Here is a 21811-nt window from a genome sequence, read left to right as displayed (position 1 = left end):
CTTCTTCCTATGGAATATTATCATGTTTGTCTGCCTATTCTTTCTGCTTTCTTGTTAAGTGGACTTACTTAATATTATTATTATTACCCCTGGTGATAATTCCCTGTGTGTCAGTAATTCCCTGACCTCTCATAAACACTAAGGAACATCCAGTAGCTGTGCTAAAAGCCACTACCATTGATGGGACCAAGGACAGCTTAACTTTGGAGAAAAACTCTCCTCTTTTCTTTAAAAATTAAAAAGCAAACTGTATAAATAAAAGAAGGGAATTGCCAAGGTCATTATGTCCTTAAAGGTTTTTTCCTAAAGCCCTGACTTTAGAAGACAGTCATCATCAGCATATACTTATTTTTTCATAGAAATATTTATATGATGTTATTTTTTTACATCCAGGTATTAATGTAGGTATGGGACTTATTTGAGTTTGCTTCACATCTAGGTAATTTAGTTTTTCAAAAATAATGAAAGGCTAATTATTAGGCAATAATGTGATCAAATTACCAAAAGCTTCAAGGTGGTTCTATTTCAGTTCTCAGCCTGATGTGTATTTAAAAATATCTCTACTTAGAGTAGTTACTGTTCATAATACATTATGGAATCTTTTTAGGTAACAGCTTGGATGATAAAGAAGCCGTTACCCTTGATTTGGTGTGTTTAACCCAAGTTAAATTTATGACAGACTGAAAATTAGCTGTAGTGTTATACATCTCGCTTCCTGTTCTGTGCAATTTGATATATGTGTGGGCCATATGTCCAGCAGGAGTTATAAGAATATGTTATTGATGGATGGAAAAGCTGTTTCATAGTTCCCTGTGAAAATATACACTGTAACTTGTACAGTGTGTATAGAACCTTGCAGTTTTGGTTTATGAGAGATTTAACCTGTGGCTAAAGGTAATATAATGAAATCTGTTGGAAATCCTTCAGAAGAGGAGAATTTGGAATCTACTTCTTTAATTTTCAAGCTTTTATGCAGTTGACCAATTTAGGAGGGAGACCTTAACTAAGTGCTTTTATTTTCAGAGCAGATGAGAGATTATAACAGTACCTTAGTTTCTGAAATACCATGGATCAAAGAATTCAGTGCATATCTACATTGCTTACTTCCCCCACTTCATTGCCTTTACCTCAAAATTATTTGCAGGAAGTACCTTGTTTTCAGCATGTTTATTGCATTTAAGGCTTAGCCCTCATCCCCAGTCTTATTAAAGGAGTTCCACCATAATGTTGATTAATTTAAAATTTCCTAAACAATGGATTAGCGATAGCTCTGCAAAAGTAGTGTGAAACATAATATACAGGATTTCTCATTTAAATACAGCCCAGGTGATAAATCATTACTGTACAGTAATCTCTGACCAAAGAGGCAGACTTTCTTAGTGGGCCTGTGTCTGTGTTGTTCACCACCAGCACTGGCCAGTTTTGGGGCATTCATGTGTGAAACCAGACACAGACTGGAACTTGTGTGGGCATCTTTATCTGTACAGACAGTTCTAATAAATTAAGGCCACATGTCCCAAAGAGACTTCTATAGTCAGCAGCACATTTTCTGTAATACCTAAGAAACTCTAAACAGGTCTTTCAAATAGCCTTAAAATGATTCCTTTCAGTAGGTGTTGAGTCCAGTTGTTCTGATATGAGAGAACTTCTGAAACAGATTAGTCTGTCAGTGTTTTCTGAGTCTTCATAATATATTAGCCATAAAGCAAAGCAATGCCCTTTATTTCTACCCTCTAGGTTGCACTTCTGAATCACCTGTGGAGCTATGCTTACATCCACTACTAGAAATTCTGGTTTGGTAGGTTTGAAGTAAAGTCACTGTATCTGTTTTCTAAAGTTTTGGAGATATTTCTAATATACACACTTTCAGTTGAGTACCACTACCAGTTACCACTACAAGCTACATTTGAATTTGTACTATGCATATTTTATATAACATGAAGACAAGTTTCATTCATACTGGTGCTATGGCTTTACAAAGAGGAACCTAGAAGGTAGCTAGAAGGAAATCCTAGCTATAATCAGAATTTTGGATTTAAAAGAGAACCAGTCTAGGGACTTCCCTGGCAATCCAGTGGTTAAGACTCTACGCTTCCACTGTAGGGGGTGAGGTTTCGATCCCTTGTCAGGGAACTAAGGTCCCACATGCCACGTGGCGTGGCCAAAACATAAAAAATAAAAGAGAACCAGTCTAAACCCCTCCTCTTTACAGATGAAAAAGAGCAAAGAGGTGAAAGAATTTTCAGAGTTGGTAGCAGAACCAAATCCATGACTCTGACTTGAGCTCTTTCTACACTAGCATCTTGGACCTAGTCCATCTTTGAGAAAAGCCTCAAGGCCACTCAGTAATCTAGAAATTGTCCTGAGCATCCCAAAGCCCAACAGAGTATTGTGAGATTCAGACTATTTAATAAAAGGAGCAATAATGCAGCCAGCAGGAACTCCTCGCATCTTTGAAGTTACTAGGCAGGAGTTACGAGTGACATTACTCACAGTTAAAAATTATAGACATCACCCAGAAAGCTTTTGTGACTTTTTTGTAAACATGGAAATTTCTGGCAAGAGATGCCTAGATTTGGTACCGAAGATTGTCAAGAACAAGATGATCATCTGTCTTATTTTTAAACTGATCCTTAAGTATTGGCAGCAGGTTAGAAAATTATGCCAATATTATATTTCTACACAGGTCTGACTTTTACCTTGTACTTCAGACGGATATTGTGCCTAGATTTGCAATTTAACCAAGTAAAGGAATAGTATGTTTATTAATTAGGCTTAGATTTGGTTGTTAAAAAGAAAAATCCAAATAACAGTAGTTCAGTCAGGTAGAGATTGATTTTTCTTTTTTTTTTTAAAGCTACATGAGATATATATATATTTTTCAAATTTATTTATTATTTATTTTGGCTGCACTGGGTCTTAGTTGTGGCACATGGGATCTTTAATTGTGGCATGCATGCAGGATCTAGTTCCCCGACCAGGGATCGAACCCGGGCCCCCTGCATTGGGAGCCCGGAGTCTTACCCACTGGACCACCAAGGAAGTCCCAGATTGATTTTTCTTTTGGATTAAAATAGTCCAGAGGGAAGGGAAGCCCAACATTAGTGTGGTTGCTTCATAGCTGTCAGGGATGTGTTCTTCTAATTTTGCTCCATCCATCTTGGTACTATGTTACATCTTCAAGGTATCTGATGGTTCTAGATGGCTTCTGGAGCTTCGGTCATCTCAAAGGGGCATACCTCCAACTTGAGTCAGCTCCCTTTTTTTTTTTTGAGTCAGCTCCCTTGAAAGAACTTCCCTAGAACCACCCTATGCAACAATTTCTGCTTCCATCTCACTGGTCATTCCTATTATCGAGGGAGACTGGAAAGTTATAACTGGGCGAGTTGCTATTCACAATAATTAGAAATTTTGTTGTTAAGAAAGAAGGAGGGAATGGATATTGAGCAGGTAACCAACAGATCTGCCACACCTGTTTTGAAGAGTATAATTTTTATATTAGGAAAATCAAATTTTAGTCACATCAAAAACTATTATATAGGATATAAAATTTTAAAGATCTCCAAACTACAATCTACCATGTATCTGATTAATAAAAGCAATAAATCTCTATGGTACTGTTCTGCTTTGGACTTCTCAGTAGAACTCATTGGGAACAGCTGTTAGGTTTTATATACTTTAAATGAACTGAAGAAGGAGTTCTTCAAAACAACAGGAGAAAAAAAGATAAATTCAACTCTGTTTCCTTTTGGAGATAGGGAGAATCAAAACAACCACAAGGACAATTCAGAGTATACTATATGAAGTGGTAGGAGACAGGAATGAGCCTATTAAACACTAAGAAAGAAGTTGTTTAGTATTTAGATGGAATAGGATAGACTATTGCAGCACATGAAATAAACACATATCATAGCAATGAATCATACAGATTCCAGATATACAAGACCTGTGCTGGAGAGAAGGATGGGCACATTGGGTTAAAGTTCCAAGTATTAGACATTGTCTTAATCCAGTTGGGCTGCTGTAACAAAATACTACAGACTGAGTGGCTTATAAACACAGAAATTTATTTCTCACAGTTCCAGAGGCTGGAAGTCCAAGATCATGATACCAGCATGGTCAGGTTCTCGTGAAGGCCCTCGTCTGGGTTGCAGACTGCTGACTTCCTACTGTGTCCTCACATGGCTGAAGGGGCTAGGGAGCTCTGTGGGGTCTCTTTTTTAAGGGCATTAATCCCATTCATGAAGGCCCTGCCCTCATGATCTCACCTCCCAAAGGCCCACACCTCTTCAAACCATCACACTGGGCATTAGGTTTTCAACATGCGAATTTTGGAGGGACACAAACATTCAGATTACAGTAGATATAATTACCTCTGCCTGTACCATATCTGTACAAATAAAATGCGAAGATGGAAAGAATTTTGTTGTCCAAAAAACTTACAGACAGGAGCAAGCAGTAATCTGCAGCGTGTACAACTGTAGACTGTGGTGTACATAAGTGTATTAAGATGGAAGTGTTCTCACTGTAAGACCAGATTTTTAGAAGTTCTGTAGCCTCATTCATACCTACAGTTCACATGGTGCCATTTAGCACATATTTATTGAGTGCCTCATATTTACAATACACTTTAAGGAGGAAATTCATTCACAAGTTGCCACGTAGGTGAGAAAGTCTAGATTTTGGCTTCTTATAACTATGAATTTCAAATCTGGGGAAAACCCAGCCTGTATTTTTATTCCTTTTCCTTTCATAATTACTTATCAGTAACCAAACCCAGTCTGTTGACTTTTCTCCAACTGATAGAAAACAGGAAACTCCAGAGACTCCCTATGAGAAAAGGACCAGGCTGCATCCTCTGTGACCTCAGCCCTTCGGTCTGAGCTCTCCTCAGAGCAACAGTTGGAAACAGTTCCATCTCCTTGTGGCTTTGGTAGTAAGCATAGGGAGTGCAAATGAAACCAGCTAATGCAACAAGGTGTGTTAGCCTGGCCTTTGAGCTCATGAGCCATCTTTTGAACCTTTTATGCTAGTGCGCTTTTGGGCATCCTTGGGGGAGAATAGTTTACGCTCTGATCCAGCAGTGGATCAGGGACCATTCTCTGTCCTACATAGCAGTGGAAATGCCTTTGGCACTCTGGTATTAAATAACTGCTTATTTGAACATATTGTGCAATGGCTTAGCCTTTCCCACACATTACTAGTTCCCTTTGAAGCTGTTGTGCTCAGTTTGAGTTCTCCAGTAGGGACTATGAAAGAAAACAAAAATCTCACAAGTTATATTTCCTTTTTATCTACTTAGTGCTGTTGCAGCTATCTCATATTTTGGTTTTTGTGTCCCTCACTCTGCACCCTATTTTCCCTCTGCTTTCAGGTGAAGGTCTCCCACAGGTGTATTACTTTGGACCATGTGGGAAATACAATGCCATGGTGCTGGAGCTTCTGGGCCCTAGCTTGGAGGACTTGTTTGATCTCTGTGACCGAACTTTTACTTTGAAGACTGTGTTAATGATAGCCATTCAGTTGGTAAGTTGGCGTTGCCATTCTGCAGAAGGATAGGCGGGGCGGGTCTCCCAGCCATATCCTTGTGTCCCTGTTGGTGATTTACTAGCTGTAGTGACACCTAGTGAATGCACACTTACTGGCTTGGTGGCATTCTAGTAAGCTGGCTGGGGCAAAAAGGGTTAATCCAGAGAAGTCGCACTGCATTTGCTGTTTGCTCTATTTTAAGAATTTGCACCTTGGAGCAATACTCTGACTTTGACTGAAGTGGAAATTTATTTAGGGAGAGAGAGGATGATTAGGAAAAATTGTACAGATGCAAGTAACTTCTTTGTTGTTTTATTTATACGTTTTAAACACATGACTGTAAAATTTTGTCATGTCCTCCCTCTCTCCTTACCATCGCATCCAAGAAAAGATTGGAGATGTAACCCACTGCCCTAAAATCAGATTCTGAAGTTGTGTGACCAAGAACCTGCCTTAGTTCTCTTGCCTCTAGTTCTCACAGAGACTGAGACAGCTGAAGAGGCAGCTTTCTCAGCTCCCACCAAATTACACACTAGTACCACTTTAAGGAACAGTTAAGACAGTTCCTTTGAGAACTTTGTCATCCCCTAAGCAGAAGGATGTCTTTATTGGTCTGAAATGGTGATGGTCTCCACCCAGTTTAAAGACTTGGAAATGTTAGAAAATTGATCTTGACTTTTGAGTCAAAAATTCAAATGCTCATGCTTCCCTTTCTATACTAAGTAGAAAAGCTTTGAAGATAGAAGTGAACTTAATGAAGTTTGAATAATTTTATGATTATTATTTTGGGCTATGTTTACTTTCTCATAAAACCTATACTCCTACCTCTGCTGTTAGTTAGCTCTGTGATATCAGTCCAGTATTAACTTCTCTGGGCCTCACTTCCCTTATTTCTGCAACAAAGAGACAGAGTATAGGAAGGTGTGGGCAGGACGTGAATGTGGCAGTGGCACCTGTCTTCAAAGGCCACCAACGTATTCTGATTTCCTGCCTGGGAGTAATTCTTGCCTCTCAAATGCTTACTTTCTGAAGTAACATAAAAACACTAACTCTATTCATCATTTGCAAATCATTGCATAACGAAGTAAAACTGTGTATTATCATTTTAGATGAACTGTACTGTCCTTCTCTCTTTTTTTAAATTTTTATTTATTTGACTACACAATATCTTAGTTGTGGCAGGCGGGCTCCTTAGTTGTGGCATGCGAACTCTTAGTTGAGGCATGCATGTGGGATCTAGTTCCCTGACCAGGGATTGAACCCAGGCCCCCTGCATTGGGAGCATGGAGTCTTAACCACTGCGCCACCAGGGAAGTTCCTATCCTTCTCTCTTTTATCTTGATATTTGTCATATATGTATTTGTATCAGGAAATATATTCTGGTTTACAAGAGTAAAGTGGCTCTGGGTGGTGAAGAAATGAGTTTTATTTTAATTTCAAAGCTTTGGGCTGATAAAAGAAAACGTTCTGATGTATTTTTACAGTCAACTTCTTTAGAGTAGTATTTCTATCATTGTTTTTCTCTCTTTCAGCTTTCCCGAATGGAATACGTGCACTCAAAGAATCTCATTTACCGAGATGTCAAGCCAGAGAACTTCCTGATTGGCCGACAAGGCAATAAGAAAGAGCATGTTATACACATTATAGACTTTGGACTGGCCAAGGAATACATTGACCCTGAAACCAAAAAGCATATACCTTATAGGGAGCACAAAAGTTTAACTGGAACTGCAAGATACATGTCTATCAACACGCATCTTGGCAAAGGTGTGTTTCTTTTCAGCTCCATGAAAGCGGCAGGTTGTTAAAACACCTTTTTATTCCCAAAACACTTTTGTACCCATTGTGCATTACAACTTGTGATTCTTATTGCTTCACAGGGTAAGTGATTTTTGTACTTGAGAAATTAAGATGGTAAGTTAGTGACTTTCCTAAGTATCCTGTTGACAACTTAAGGATTTTTCATTCTTTGTTTCCAAATGCTTAGTTTCTCAGAGTGTGGTACTTGAATTATTGAATTAAGGTGATAACATTTTAGTAAGTTTAGTGATGAGTTTGATATTTACATACAAATGGCCCCATATAACCTGAAAAGGACATCAGGCTGATATCTGCTTTGAGGAAGAGTGCTTCACTAAAACATGGACTAGCCTTCTGTTCTCTGTGCATAGTTTCGTGACTCATTTTTCAGGGAGAAGCCTATGTCTTATTCAGTGAAAATATATTTGCCTTTCCATGAGTCTTGAATTTTACGCAGGATAGACAATTTGCATAAATATTGCTAAAAGCTGTAGTCTCACTTGTTAGAGGGACTAGTCCAGGGGAGAGTATTTGCGAGGGAAGCGTAAGGAACAGTGAGAAGGCCCAGTCGGTAGGGCCCTGGGCCCTTGCCAGCTTCTCCAGGAAAGCTTCCCTTTTAATCTGTTTTATATATTGGAAGATTATATTTGAAGAAAAGCTTCTAAGGTGATTGAAAAGATATGTTCGAAAATCACCACCCTAGAGAGTAGACATATAAACAGAATATTAGACTCCTAGACGTAGCTAATTATGTAAGGTATTTAAATACTAACAAACAGTTTACACAATAAGTATTTTACACAGTAGTACATTAAAGCTAATGTAAATTGCTATCAAGTTGCCTCATCAAGTAAACTGCTCAGATATTCAGATGAGGATTCTAGTATTAGTGAAGAGTAAAAATGACATTATAAAGTGGTATGATACAACCCGAGTTGAAATGAATGCTGTCAGGATTTTTTCGGTAACCACATGGATATTCTCACTTAACATAATAGCTTAAAATTAGGCTGGAAGGTTCTCTGGCACTTATTACTGGTGTCACTTTGGACAAGTTACTTAATCTCCCTGAAACTTACCTGTAAAAATAGAGTAACATTTCACAAGGATGTTTTGCAGGTCGAATGGGTGATAATATATGTAACATGGGTCTCTTGCATAGGGCTCAGAATTCGCTTCTTCCTTCCTTTTTACAAGGAGATAGAGTGTGTGGTACATAGTAAAGTCATGATTGTTTGGGTTAACTGACAGAGTCTAGAAGTTGTTCTAATTCCTGCCTCCTGGGCTCAGCATTTGTGTTCTGATTTTGTTATTCTTGTCAGGAAAGGCAAGAACAGACAAAAGATGCATATCCATGTTGTTTGTATAAGGTACAGTGTAACAGTTAAGAAAAAGGGATGTAAATTCTGGCTTTTCCCCTTAAACCTATGTGGTCCAGTAACCTTCCTTCATCAGCATCAGTTATCTCACCCACCCTGAAAGATGTATGGTAATAGTACCTTATACCGTAGGGTTCTGTGAGATAATGCATATAAACTGTTTAGTGCTTGATGATAGTAAAGACTCTATAATGTTAGTTATCATTTATTCAACAAAATATGTTTTAAGCATCTACTGTCATCAGACTCAGGTTCCTTTACCTCTTGATGTAGCCATTTCTGCTGGAACTTTTGAGTGTATCTCCACGCGTGGACTTCCTGAGTTCCAGAGTTTTTTTCAGGTCAGATCCAACCTGTCACCGTATTTGTCTATAATGTCCCTATTACAGAGAATACATATAGGTGGTTGTCACATGCCCTTTAAACTCTGGCCATGGTCTCAAACCCAGAGAGGTTTCTGTAGGAACCCTAATCCTATTGGTCTTCAAATGTGTTGCATCCTTTATGTTGTAATGAAGAAAAAGGGAAGTGTATCTTCAAATGACCTGGAAAGAATTGCCTATTAATTTTGTGAGGGCAGAAAACAAGGGAAGCAGCCCCGTAAACCTGATATTTACTACATTAGATTAGCCACCTTCCCACTGATTAAGTCTGCCCATTTTGTATTCCTTAATGTTTGAAGTTAGGGTGAGGACACTGGGTCACCTGGCCCCTTTCCTTCAACAAAATATATTTGACCTAAAATCAGGGATGTGATGCAAGTAAACCAAGCACATCTTTCTGATTGGTTGAAAAGCAAGCCTTTATGGTATGGAAGAATTTTGTGTCCTGCTGGTCTCACTGGTATTGAAACCTTTTTTCTTTGAATATGAAATATCCTGCATGAAAAAAACAAGGGAAATACTGAATTGAATGAATGTGGAGTGTTCAAAGAAATGTGGAAATAAAGCATGGCTCTGATTTTCACTCTCATTTTTTTTGAAAGGCCTTTATGATTTAAATTATTGTAGATTATTTTAGAATTTTAGAAATGGAAAATGACTTTTCAGAGTATCTAAATCAACCACTTGTTTTTCAGATGAGGACATCGAAGCCCAAAGGGTGACTTGGCCATGCTTAATTTTGTGTGGATTAATAAATTAATACAAAGGACAGGCCAAGACCTAGATAACCTGACTCAGGAACCATTATTTTTCCTGTTATCCCATATTCCACAGCTTTTCTTCGTGGTTTTAAGTATTTGAAAAGTTACTTTATTACTTATTCCAGTGAGTTTAAATGTGTTTATTATATTTTTTGGTTTTTGATTTTTTTTTAAATCTCATTTTATAATGGCTTTGCTGTGAAGAGAAGCTGGGCTTATTTCTGTAGGGCCGATCAGTCATTGAAAATGTGGAGAGTTTCGCCCTCTAGTGCTCAACTGTCTAAAGTACAACCATTTGTACCCTGAATTATTTATTACCAAGGGGCCCCCTTACAGGAAGTGGATATAAAAATGGAGAGGCGATGAGTAGGTGTGATATAGTGTGAGAACCTGCAGAGTGTGGTTTCTCTATCTGCCCTGTTTTGTGGGAGGCCTCAACTCACCCTGCTTGTTCTTTCTTTATTGGTGTATCTTTAGGTTCTGTTAACAAAATCTGTTTTTGTCTGTTGACAAAATCTGTTTCTTTAAGTTCTGTTAACAAAATTTCTTTTTGTTTTCAATTACATATGAAATTTATTGCAAACTTCAGGCAAGCCTTGTAGTCAAAAGCTTCTGATGGCCTTGCTGTTTTGCTTCATTCTTTTTAAGGTTATTTCAGTTGCTCTGTATCAGCTCAACTTTATGTTATTTATGTCTCTTGTCAGGGTGCCGCCCCTTCCCATTAGTGACCTCATTTCCAAAAACCTCCTTCAAAGTACAATTTAGAAAGTTGCCTTTTCTTTCTTCATCTGCCCTGTAGAGTACTATGCACTCTTTTTCATGCAAATTTCCTGTAATTGGAGGCGGCAGTTAAATGTGTTGTGCTTTTGTATTTTGGGTTACCTGAGTAGCTTTCCCTGCCTTCCTGACTCTGTTAGGTTTTACTTTCTGCACAAAGAAGACAAAATCAAGTTTAAGATAGCCCCTTATTCTTGCATCTGTCATTTCTTTTGATAAAGCCCAGAACTCGATTCTGAAAAATAAACACATGAAATGTCTGAGATAAATTGTCATTGGCAATTAAAAATGGAAGAATGTACTACTTCTATTGTCTGACAGCCAAAGAATGTATACGATGTTTTCTGAGATGTAGTTACAATTTTTTATTAACTATTCTGCAGTTCTTTACCATCCTTATCTTCCCGATTTAAAGAAAAGAAAGAAAAATCCAGCAACTTGTTTTACATGATAAGCTCTCTGAATGCAGGGATACTGTTTTATGTGCCCACAAAGGGCACCTTAGTAATAAACTTTACATTTTTCTTTAGGTGGCTATGGGACATGGTACAAATGGGATGGAGCTGAGGATTGTGCCCTGATGTTGGCTTACATTAAACTAAATTTTAAGTGTTAATTTTTATGATGAATAACAAGCACTAGGCATGTATGCTAGGCATTCTGCAGCTTGTGTCTTTGCGGGCCTAGCCAGAATGGACTCTCTTAACAGCCTCAGCTACTCAATCTGCTGCTCACTTTTCGTGATGGTAACCAAAGAGTAATTGTAGCCCATGTACTAGAAATAACATTTTGTTTAAATTATCTTACTTTCAGGAAGGTGACGGCATAGAGTGAGGGGTGGTTACTCACCATTTGGTGATTTGGACTTGGTTTTAGTTTAGGATTTGCTCTTTTCACTTGATATTTACTTGCCAGTAGCAGATCTAGGCAAAGGAAGTACACGTTGTTTCTGGTTTTGATCTAAAATACTATCCCTGATTTAGATATACAAAGAATTAGTAAGCAGAGCCTTTCCAGAGCAGACGGGTTTCTGAAGGGATTACTTGGTTTTGAACCCCTTTCTGCTTTAATAACTGCAAACATAATGTGTCATCTGTCTTCCTTTTTAGAGCAAAGCCGGCGGGATGATTTGGAAGCCTTAGGCCATATGTTCATGTATTTCCTTCGAGGCAGCCTACCCTGGCAAGGACTCAAGGTATCCTTGGAAGTGCTCAGTGGAGGGCTTTGTTTAAATACTCAGTTGATAATGAAGGGGTTGCTTACTTGATGTCTGTAGGAAGCACAAAGGGGAAGATTGGCTACAGGGATGACAGGCAGGAACGACATTAGTCTATAATGTAAATGCTCACCTGGGCCTTGGAAGCTCTGTTTTGCCCACGTTTGTCTTCTTCCCCTTCTGATCCTTCTTCCTTATTTTCGAGTTTTCCATAGTCTCTTCCCTCATTCCCTCCCAGCCTTGGCAGTGCTGCTTTTCTCTCTGTGTCAGTATGCCTCCTTCACTAACATTATGTAGCAGGCATATTGTTCCCAGGGTGTTGGGGAATTTCTGGAACAAATGGATGATAGCAGCTGCTACACATTTTACCAGCAAGGCCAGCAGGACTAGGTGTGCTCCTAAGGGGAACTGGGAAATACTTGTTCTTCCTATATAGGCTAAGGACCCACCTGAACTAAAACGAAAATCCAGGTTTAACATTGCTGTTCAAGTGTTTAATTGAATAAATGCCTTTGCATAAAATAGCTCTTCCTTGTAAAATGTGTAGTTTAAATAGCCTTCCTTAGGTAGGTGTCAATACAGTGCATTTGTGTCGAAGTTAACTATTAATTATAGTTACAACCATTGTAATGATTACTCTGTGCCTCTGGCGGTTAGACTAGGAAATGGTGAGCTTCTAACCCATTCTCCGTCCCATTAGATAGTTAAATGCAAGACATTTTTGAGTTGTGATTTATTTCAACATGTTAGTATGGAAGGAAACTTAATTGGTAGCTTTGGGTACTACTATACCCCTTCCCTCCCGAAGGGCAGAATGATTCGTTTTGCTGTGCTTTCTTGGACATTGTCCTGAAAAGTGAGGCTTTTATCCCTTCCCTTTGGGAAGATTTTATTTCTTTCCCGTTAAATTCCTCTCCTAACATCTCCTCCATGGTCTTCTCCTAGTCACATATACCTTCTCATTGATATTGACAGCTGTCAAATAGAGTTTCACATCCTGTTTGCTCATTATACAGCCAAATAATGCATTTGTATATTATTAATTGCTTGAAACTTTCTCATGATCCATGAATCATTTTAGTGGTAGTTGTAGATTTAAAACTCCTCCAGTATACTTCAAAACATAATTGCTTAAAGCCTGGTGCAGCAGGCTAGGCAGAGCCTCATGAGAATCCTTGAGACCACATTATTGGTCCATGCTCCAGGAGCCCTCTGTCTACAGTCTTGAGCAAACCAGACTTGGCTACTTTGAGCCACTGACATATAGCAAACCTGTCTGTTAGCCATGCCTGTATCATAGTTAACATTTTTCCCTCTGGAAGCACATTGTGGAAAGGCAGTTGTTTTTTGCTTTTGTTTTTGTTTTAATTTAATTTAATTTATTTATTTTTTATACAGCAGGTTCTTAGAAAGGCAGTTTTCTTACATCTTGTTCTTTTTCTATTCAACTTCACAATAAATATGTTGTGGAGCCATCTGTCTGTTTGCCCCCATTTGGATTAGCAGTGTTTTTAATCTTATCTAGAGCTGATCTAAGGATGAGAAGGTTGAATAACTTTTGAACCCTAGTGGCCATGGGTCATTACTAAGCTGTTATAATTTTGAATTTATTTTCTTATCTTAGCCTCTCATCTCATTACATTTGGTGGTGTTTATCTGAGACTACTAAATGTATTTGCAAGTAAAACTTTCCAGAACAGATGTTTTGTACATATCTAAATATATCATCTCTACTACATTTCTTGTTTGTTAGTATTAGAAAAAAATTGAGACTATCTAACAAATCCTGCCAGTTTGAGTGAAACAGTCATTATGTCCCGAAACATATTGGACCTCCCATACTTAACACCTCTTTCCAACTAACTTTCTCTCTTTCTTCTCTACAGGCTGATACATTAAAAGAAAGATATCAAAAAATTGGTGACACCAAAAGGAATACTCCCATTGAAGCTCTCTGTGAAAACTTTCCAGGTAGGATGCTGAAAGGACACTCCAGCCAGTGTGACTGAAGCTTTGAAGGAGGTGGAGACCATATCTTAGTATTTCTAGATACTCTCCAGAAAATTTATGTTTCCTTTTATTGTTATTTAAATCAAGATAGGTTTTATCACTTTGATTTGGTCCATAAAGAAAACATCAGTGTCGAATAGTCTGTACAGATATTCCTTGCCTGGCCCAAAGCTTCTCCCCATGAGAAGCATTCAGCTAATGAGCGTGGCCTTTAACCTCTTTCCTAACAGAGGAGATGGCAACCTACCTGCGATATGTCAGGCGATTAGACTTCTTTGAAAAACCTGACTATGAGTATTTACGGACGCTCTTCACAGACCTCTTTGAAAGGAAAGGCTACACCTTTGACTACGCCTATGATTGGGTCGGGAGGCCTATTGTAAGTATCTTCTTTTTAACGTTCTCACCTCAGACCAGCACTGTCTCACTACCCTTGCCAGACTTTCTGCTTAAATCTATGGGGGAAAAAAAAACAACATTCCTTTGACTGTAGACGTTCCATTTGCCAGTCTTTTCAGGGTGATGCCAGGGGTCACTCTCACTAGAGTAATAAAGGAGTTACTAACTGTGTTTTTAAGATTATGACCACTGTGTCCTAAGATATCAGAATTTAAGTCAGTTTTTAAGAAGTTTTCTTTGAATGATCCAGGAGCTGGTGCTACATAAGCTATTAAGGTACTTGATTTCCGTCGGGTGGAGCCCAGCACCAGAGGAAACTTCTGAATTTTTTCTTCTGGCCTTGGGTTCACAGGGCCTTAGAGCATACTAACAGTCATCACTGTAGGATGTTATTTTTCTTTTCGAAGGCAAGCTACTCTCCAATGAACTATTGAGGACCAAACTATCTCCCTTTTGCAGATAAGCAAACTGAAAAGGCAAGAAGACTTGAAACTGGCCTTGGTGTAATAATAACAGTAATAATAATTACTACTGTTCTGTTAGAATTAGAATGATGCTGTCCTTTGCGGAGGCATTAAGTTGGACCTGTTTTCCCCATTTGACTTTTTGTTATGTATTTTTTCAGCCTACTCCAGTAGGGTCAGTTCATGTAGATTCTGGTGCATCTGCAATAACTCGAGAAAGCCACACACACAGGGATCGGCCATCACAACAGCCTATACGAAATCAGGTATGTGTTGGACCTTCATTGTTTCAGAAATCCCCCTTCTTCGTGGCTAATATTAAAATCCAAATTCTTCAGCTTCTCCACTTAAGCGTATAGACTGAAATTAAAGACAAAGGGCTTAGCGTTACCCACTGTTGTGGTGTGGCATTCCAGCATCCCTCAGGGTTGTGTAATAGCACTGAGATGTGGCCAGGTGTCTTACATGAAGCATCTACTCTAGAGAAGCTGGGCCTGTCAAAATCTGTTGGCTGAAAGGGACAGTCTGCCACAGGCCCAAAAACACACTGGATGGACAGGGTAGCCCACTTTGGGTCTCATCTGCAGTCCAGAGTAGAGCTCTCACCCATGCCGGTTTTCCCTTGCTGATTAAGAAAGGTGGGTAATTTGGACTTCCAGCTGACATAGGCATGGACTGGCATCTCCACCCCACCTCTGTCCCTATATCCAGGTTAACTTTATAGCTGGCCAGGATCTGGACCTGTAGTGAAGATTCAGCTTTGCTTTAGGCCATTCCAGAGAAGGCCGTGTCATCCATCCTTCAGTGATCATGGTTTGGGAAGCTAGTGGTTTGGATGAGAGGCTTCTCTCTGCCTAAAGACAGAGGAGGCAAACACCACCCCCTCCCCTGCCAAAAAAAAAAAAATCAACAAATTTGACAACGTTTAAAGAAAGGGGTAACTGATTGGGAAGTAAATATGACAGTTTTAATCCTCATTACCCTATATATTGCTAAGAGGAAAATGAGTACCTCAATAGATAAAGAAGCAAAGAATAATAAACAGATAACACACACACACATAATCATATCAAATTAGCTTGTTCCCCGCTCATCCCTGACCTCACAGACATTTTTACAATAAAATGCAAAAAACACTTATCTCACAGATGTACATGTGAAAGTACATAGGTTAAAAATAGAATATAGAATCCAGTTGCCCCCTCTAAAACAAAAACAAACAAAAAAGTAGTATATTTAGGTATACACACACACACATACATACAGTAAAGTATGTACACAAATATAGATAGACTCACCAGTGAGTACATACTTTTGGCATGTATGTGTGGCATGTTGGGGAAGAAAAAAATATGTGAAGGAAGGAAATCTATATATTAGAGAGTAGATAAAAGAGAGAGTAGGTAGGCAAAAAGATGGCGTTTAGCAAACTATGACCCCTAATTGGATCCAGAGTTACATACTTTAATCAGAGTACTTGGCTAATGATTCTATTTTGACTGACTTGTGATTTGACAGCAGAGTACTGTTGACTTCTGCAGTCGTTCTCCCCTACCCCCCTTTTAAAAAGTGTAGAGTGCACAGTTCAAATGACATTCTCATGCATTGCTCTTGTCTTTGCAAATTGTTACACATTCTCTAGAAAGTAATTTGATAAAGTTACAATCCTCTCTGATAGAATAATTTTACTTCTTGGAATCATAATAAAACAATCACAATAAAACAATCCAAGATACAGATTTACTTATGTGCATTAAACTGTCACGGTGCTATTTCTAGCAAAGTTTTAGAAATGATCCACCTATCCAATTATAAGGGAATGGTTATGGATCCGCTCAAATTTTTTATCAAACTGGGTTATAATAAAATGAATTGTAATGCATTTATTCAGTGGAATATTATCTAGCCACTTAAAATAATATTTAGGAAAACTTGTAGCAACCTGAAAATGTTTATGGTTGTCTAGTAAAGAAATCACAATACAAAATTAGAAACACCTCATAATTTTTCTGAAGGGGAAGGGAAAATGAGAAAGTCAATGGGAGGAGATAATGCCAAAATATTAACAGAAGTAGTGTTGGAAGTTGTAGTATTGTGGGTAATATTTTTCCAAACTATTCTTTTTTTTTTTTTTTTTTTCCCCGCGGTACGCAGGCCTCTCACTGTTGTGGCCTCTCCCGTTGCAGAGCACAGGCTCAGGACGCGCAGGCTCAGCGGCCATGGCTCACGGGCCCAGCCGCACCGCGGCATGTGGGATCTTCCCAGCCCGGGGCACGAACCCGTGTCCCCTGCATCGGCAGGCGGACTGTCAACCACTGCACCACCAGGGGAGCCCCTACAAACTATTCTATAATGGAGTTATGTTACCTTATAATGAAATATACATTTAAATAGTAAAGGTATGAAAGAAATAAAAAAATAAGTAGTCAGTGAAATCATAACATACCTGCCCATCATAAATATTGAATACTTATTCAAATAATTCAATATTTATTTGAATAAATATTCAAATAGTTTTAGAATATTTGAAAACTAAAATATGTGTTTCCTTTAGTTTCCCTTGTCTTTTCTGCTTCAGTGAATTCATAATCAATGTTGCTGTTTTGAGTGAATTTTAAAGGTATGGGGAAAAGAGATGGTTGAAAACCTAGATTTCCAGGGTGGAAAATGAGGTCATACCTAGTATCTGAGTAAAAGTACAGTGAATTTCAGTGTACTTTCAAGTGAAAAGTCATTAAACCCGGGTATGTAATTAGGAAATCTCATCTACAAGGCAGTAAGCTTCTTTGTGAAGACTTGAGTCTTGAAAGCGTGTTTGATTTTTTTTTTTTTTTCTTTTAGGGTTTTTAGTATCCCATGGCTGCTAAGGGATTGAAATTCCCCACATCAGTGCAAATTTTATACCTCCTTTCCAGCAGGATTCTGAATTCTAACTGGGTAGAATTCTTTCTGTACTGTGCACTGTGGGTAAATGGATTTCTAGTGTCTTTTCAGCCTTTACACTGTGTCTTAGTCTGTGGTCTCATTGCTTTGGTTCCACCTTCAGGGTTTTTTCCTTATGCTTTTTTTTTTTTTTAAGATTAATTCTTTGCAAGTTTTGAAATCAGCCAAAGAAGACACTAAAATCTCTCCTTGAGAGAGATTGAAAGGTATTAACTTTAGGGACAGCTAACCTTTCTTCAGCAATTTTGACTCGGTAAATCTAGCTAAGGACTTGCTATGTGAAAGTATGTCCTGGAGATACCAAGATAAGTAGGGAGTCCTTGTCCTCAAAGAACTGACAAGCAGATAAGCCAGGTGGCCAGATAACTTATAACACAAGGCAGAACAGATAAGCATCCCAAATCACAATCTTTAGGGACTGGAAGGAGACTTTTCATCTAATCTGAGCATGACAAAGAATTTCATGAAAGAAGCTGCATTTGAAATGCTCTTGGAAGAATTGGGTGGAAATGAAAGAGGCATTCCAAGCAAAAAGGAAATATGAGCAACAGCAAGTTATCTAGTTGCATTTCGCTAAAATATATTCTGTGAATAAAGGAGACAAGGCTAGGAAAATAGGTTGGAGCCATTCGATAAAGCTCCTGAAATGCTGGGCTACTGGAGAGTTAGTGCTTAATTTCAGTAGGGAATAGGTACTAAAGGTATTTGAACAGAGGGGTGATAAGATCAAAACTTTGCTTTAGAAATCTTTCAGCATAGAAGGTGGTAGTAACCTGGCAGCCAGCATGGAGACCAATAAGACAGTGAGTTCCCTTGAGAGGTAAAGGGGGTGCATATGGACTGTAGTGGTGAGAATGAAATAAAATTGAAAAATGATACAGGGATATAATCTATCAGAATTGGGAGCTCACATGTATGGCAGGGTTGAGGGAGAAGGATGGGTCAAAGCTGTTGCTGTGCGCTTCAGCTGAAGATGGCTGGCAGGCAGAGGACGACTCTCAAAACCTGAGAGCTCTTTGGAGATGACATTGATGATAATGCTTGAAGAGCCTACTTATTCTGAATAAATCTGCCCATCAATTGTGTGATAGAGGAGAAGGATGAGGAGCTCAGAACTTGGTTTTAGCTTATCCCAAGCCTTAGGCTGCAGGACACTTAAGCTTTTGGGGGCCTCAGCTTCCACAAATGTAAGCTTGTAAGGGCAGAGATTTTTGTTGTTTTGTTCACTGCTGTATCCCTAACCCCTGAAAGAATGTCTGGAATAGTAGGCACTCAGTAAATAATTGTTTGAATGATGAATGAATGAATCTGTCAAATGAGGAGTTTAGATGAAATCAGATATTTGTTTAAAATATAGATTTTTGGGCTTCCCTGGTGGCGCAATGGTTGAGAATCTGCCTGCCAATGCAGGGGACACAGGTTCGAGCCCTGGTCTGGGACGATCCCACATGCCGCAGAGCAACTAGGCCCATGAGCCACAACTACTGAGCCTGCACGTCTGGAGCCTGTGCTAGTGAGAGGCCCATGCACCGCGATGAAGACTGGCCCCCGCTTGCCACAACTAGAGAAAGCCCTCGCACAGAAACGAAGACCCAACACAGCCAAAAAAATTAATTAATTAATTAATAAGGAATAAACTAATACTGTAATTTCAAGATGTTTCCCTCTATCCACCTCCCCTTTAAAAAATATAGATAGATTTTTATTTAACCTTCCAAGAAAAGTAAATTTTAAACTTTTCTTCCTACTTGTTTTTTCTATTTCCACAAAGAGCCATCCTGCCTTGTTTGGCAGCCAGAGTAGGGCTGGATTGTCTGCTCAAAGGGAAGGGTTTGAAAAAACACAGCAGGATCTTGCTGCAAAGCAAGTTCAGGAGATTGTATTAGTTCTCCTCCATCATGATGGGATTTTTCAGGGAAAGTTTGCTTTGCTGGTCGACTGACCAGCATACTGAATTGAATTGAGTATCATTTGGTTCCTAGATACAGTACTAGAGCCCAAACATGGTGGCCAGAGAACTGCATTTAAACTCACCTATATTGAATCTGTCTGGTATTTTAATACCAGGTGCTTAAGATCAATTTCTTTGAACATTAATTTACCCAGCTAGAGAACTGTAATTCAGTCATGAGTTTGGGTAGAATAAATGTTCCTAAAAGCTAGATCCACTCAAAAGGATCCCAACGGGTTAGTCTTTTCTGTCATTTTACCCTTGGTATTTGTCCTTTCCCAGTTCCAAAGATGGTCAATCTTGCCATGACTCAGGTTCCTCTTAAAGAATTCTGCATTACCATTCATCAGGAAGACGATGAAAACTCTACTAGTTCTTCCTATTTCTACCCGGCAAAGCTTCCCTTGCATTCGCTGATCAAATTCGATCAGGAAGTAAGTCCTGCCACTATCCAGATAGCTCATATTAAAGTGCAGTACTGTCGAAGGTCTTATGCAGTGTGTTTGTTCGACACACAACAAAATATATATAAATTTATATATATATATAGCATATTGCATTGATTAGCACGTGCATGCAGCAATACACTTCCTTTCAGAACCTCTAGCTTGTGACAATCCTTACTCAGGTAGATGCTACACAAATATATACTACTGTGGTTCAGCAGTTTTGATAGTTTCTCTTTTCTCCCATAGACCCCTTTTATTTGGTAGATTTTCTGTGGGCATTTGAAGAAGGGGTACTTGACCTAAAAGGTTAGGGAGAACAGATCTGTTTTGAGGTTGGAAAGAGTCATATTGGCCATCGAGAATTATTAAATTCTACCAGACATGGTATCCTACCCCTGATAATATTGAATCCTCAAATATTACTTATTCATTTTTATAGGACCAGCATATGTTTAAGGGAAAGAATGTCATATTGAGTTCTGAAGAAGATATGTCCCAATAAAAGAGTAGTTCAGATTTATTCTGTTTGTGTCTAGGCTCCAAGGGATTAGATTTAAGTCCAGTAGCCTTAAAAAAAAAAAAAAAAAAAAAAGCTGATGAATTTTCCATTCCCTTCCTTTTACAGAGTACTTCTTTGTTTTCAGCGAGGTTCAGAGTTTGCTAGTTTAAGGAGCAGATGAGTTTGCTCAGCGATCACTTGCCTACTTCTGACCCGTGTGTGATTTCCTGACTTGCTGCCTGCTGTCTAGCAGGAGCTCAGGTGTGGAGATTGCACACTCACCCTGCCCCGCTCCAGCACAGAGCTCAGTGCAGAATGAGCTGTCCCTCCTCATTTCTGGGACCTTAATTCCAAGGGGATATTGCAACAAGCAAGTGCAAAACGGAAGTGCAGTCCTTTTCTTAGCTTCTCCCACTCTGTGACCTAGTCTTTGCTGCTCACCTCTGCTCCTAATTCTCTATTCCATATTAAAAGTTTTCTTCCTCTGTCTGTATGCATTGTTCAGTATTTTGTATATCAGCATATACCCTGTATTCTGAGGCACCTCCTTGTAGGAGGTGATTCCAAAGTAATCTTACCTAGATAAATCATCATTCCATAGGGGAGGTGTCTTATGCCATTTTGAGTAAGAATAGGGCAAGATTTGAGTAGAGAATTTCAAACCTCTAGGATGGTTCCTGCGATTTTTTTTTCAGAGCTTCGCAGAATTGATGCTGCTGTCTCTGTGGGCCTATATAGTATTGGGCTTGGAAATAATCCTTCCAGGTTCTTATCAGTGATTTTCAAATATCGCTGATATTTGATCAAGTTTGTAGAAAACAGGAACTCACTATTGGTACACCTGACAGATTGCACGTAACAGTCCCTGTCTGGCAGAGGAAAATTGGTTCTATTTCATGAGCTTAATGGAGGAGTTTTTGATTTTGTTAAAGTATACACTTTAATAACTTTACCAACTTTTTTTCATTTCATACCTGAGGTCTAACACATAATATAGTGTACTTAATATACTATATTAAAATTTTGTTTAATCTTGGAAGTGTGGTAAGACAGAATGTAGTCAAGTGTATTTATTACTAACCTTTTGGTACTATTCAGTCTCTATTCTTGTTAATTACAGTTGAAGACTGTAATTATATAAGGAGGCCTAGAAGACTGACATGAGAGGCCAAAATGTTCTGTATAGATGGCAACTTTTAAAATATTTTAAGAGCCATGAAGTAAAATGGATAAAATCCATTTTATAGATGC

At 38.7% G+C, this 21811-nt stretch overlaps 1 protein-coding gene across 1 annotated transcript in view; it reads left to right on the top strand.

Moving 5' to 3' along the window:
- Window positions 1-21811, top strand: part of CSNK1G1 (casein kinase 1 gamma 1) — a 140668-nt gene that overhangs the window by 103568 nt on the left and 15289 nt on the right. The window contains exons 5-10 of the mRNA XM_082648074.1: window positions 5375-5526; window positions 7062-7296; window positions 11739-11824; window positions 13732-13816; window positions 14086-14234; window positions 14880-14984. Coding sequence (XP_082504200.1) covers window positions 5375-5526; window positions 7062-7296; window positions 11739-11824; window positions 13732-13816; window positions 14086-14234; window positions 14880-14984 — 812 coding nt within the window. The remainder of the gene's footprint in view (window positions 1-5374; window positions 5527-7061; window positions 7297-11738; window positions 11825-13731; window positions 13817-14085; window positions 14235-14879; window positions 14985-21811) is intronic.

This window comes from Grampus griseus (genome assembly GCF_964374135.1).
Source record: "Grampus griseus genome assembly, chromosome: 2".
NCBI classification, from domain to species: domain Eukaryota; kingdom Metazoa; phylum Chordata; class Mammalia; order Artiodactyla; family Delphinidae; genus Grampus; species Grampus griseus.
Note: the sequence above shows the minus strand (reverse complement) of the source record. Positions and strands in the feature narration are given on the sequence as shown.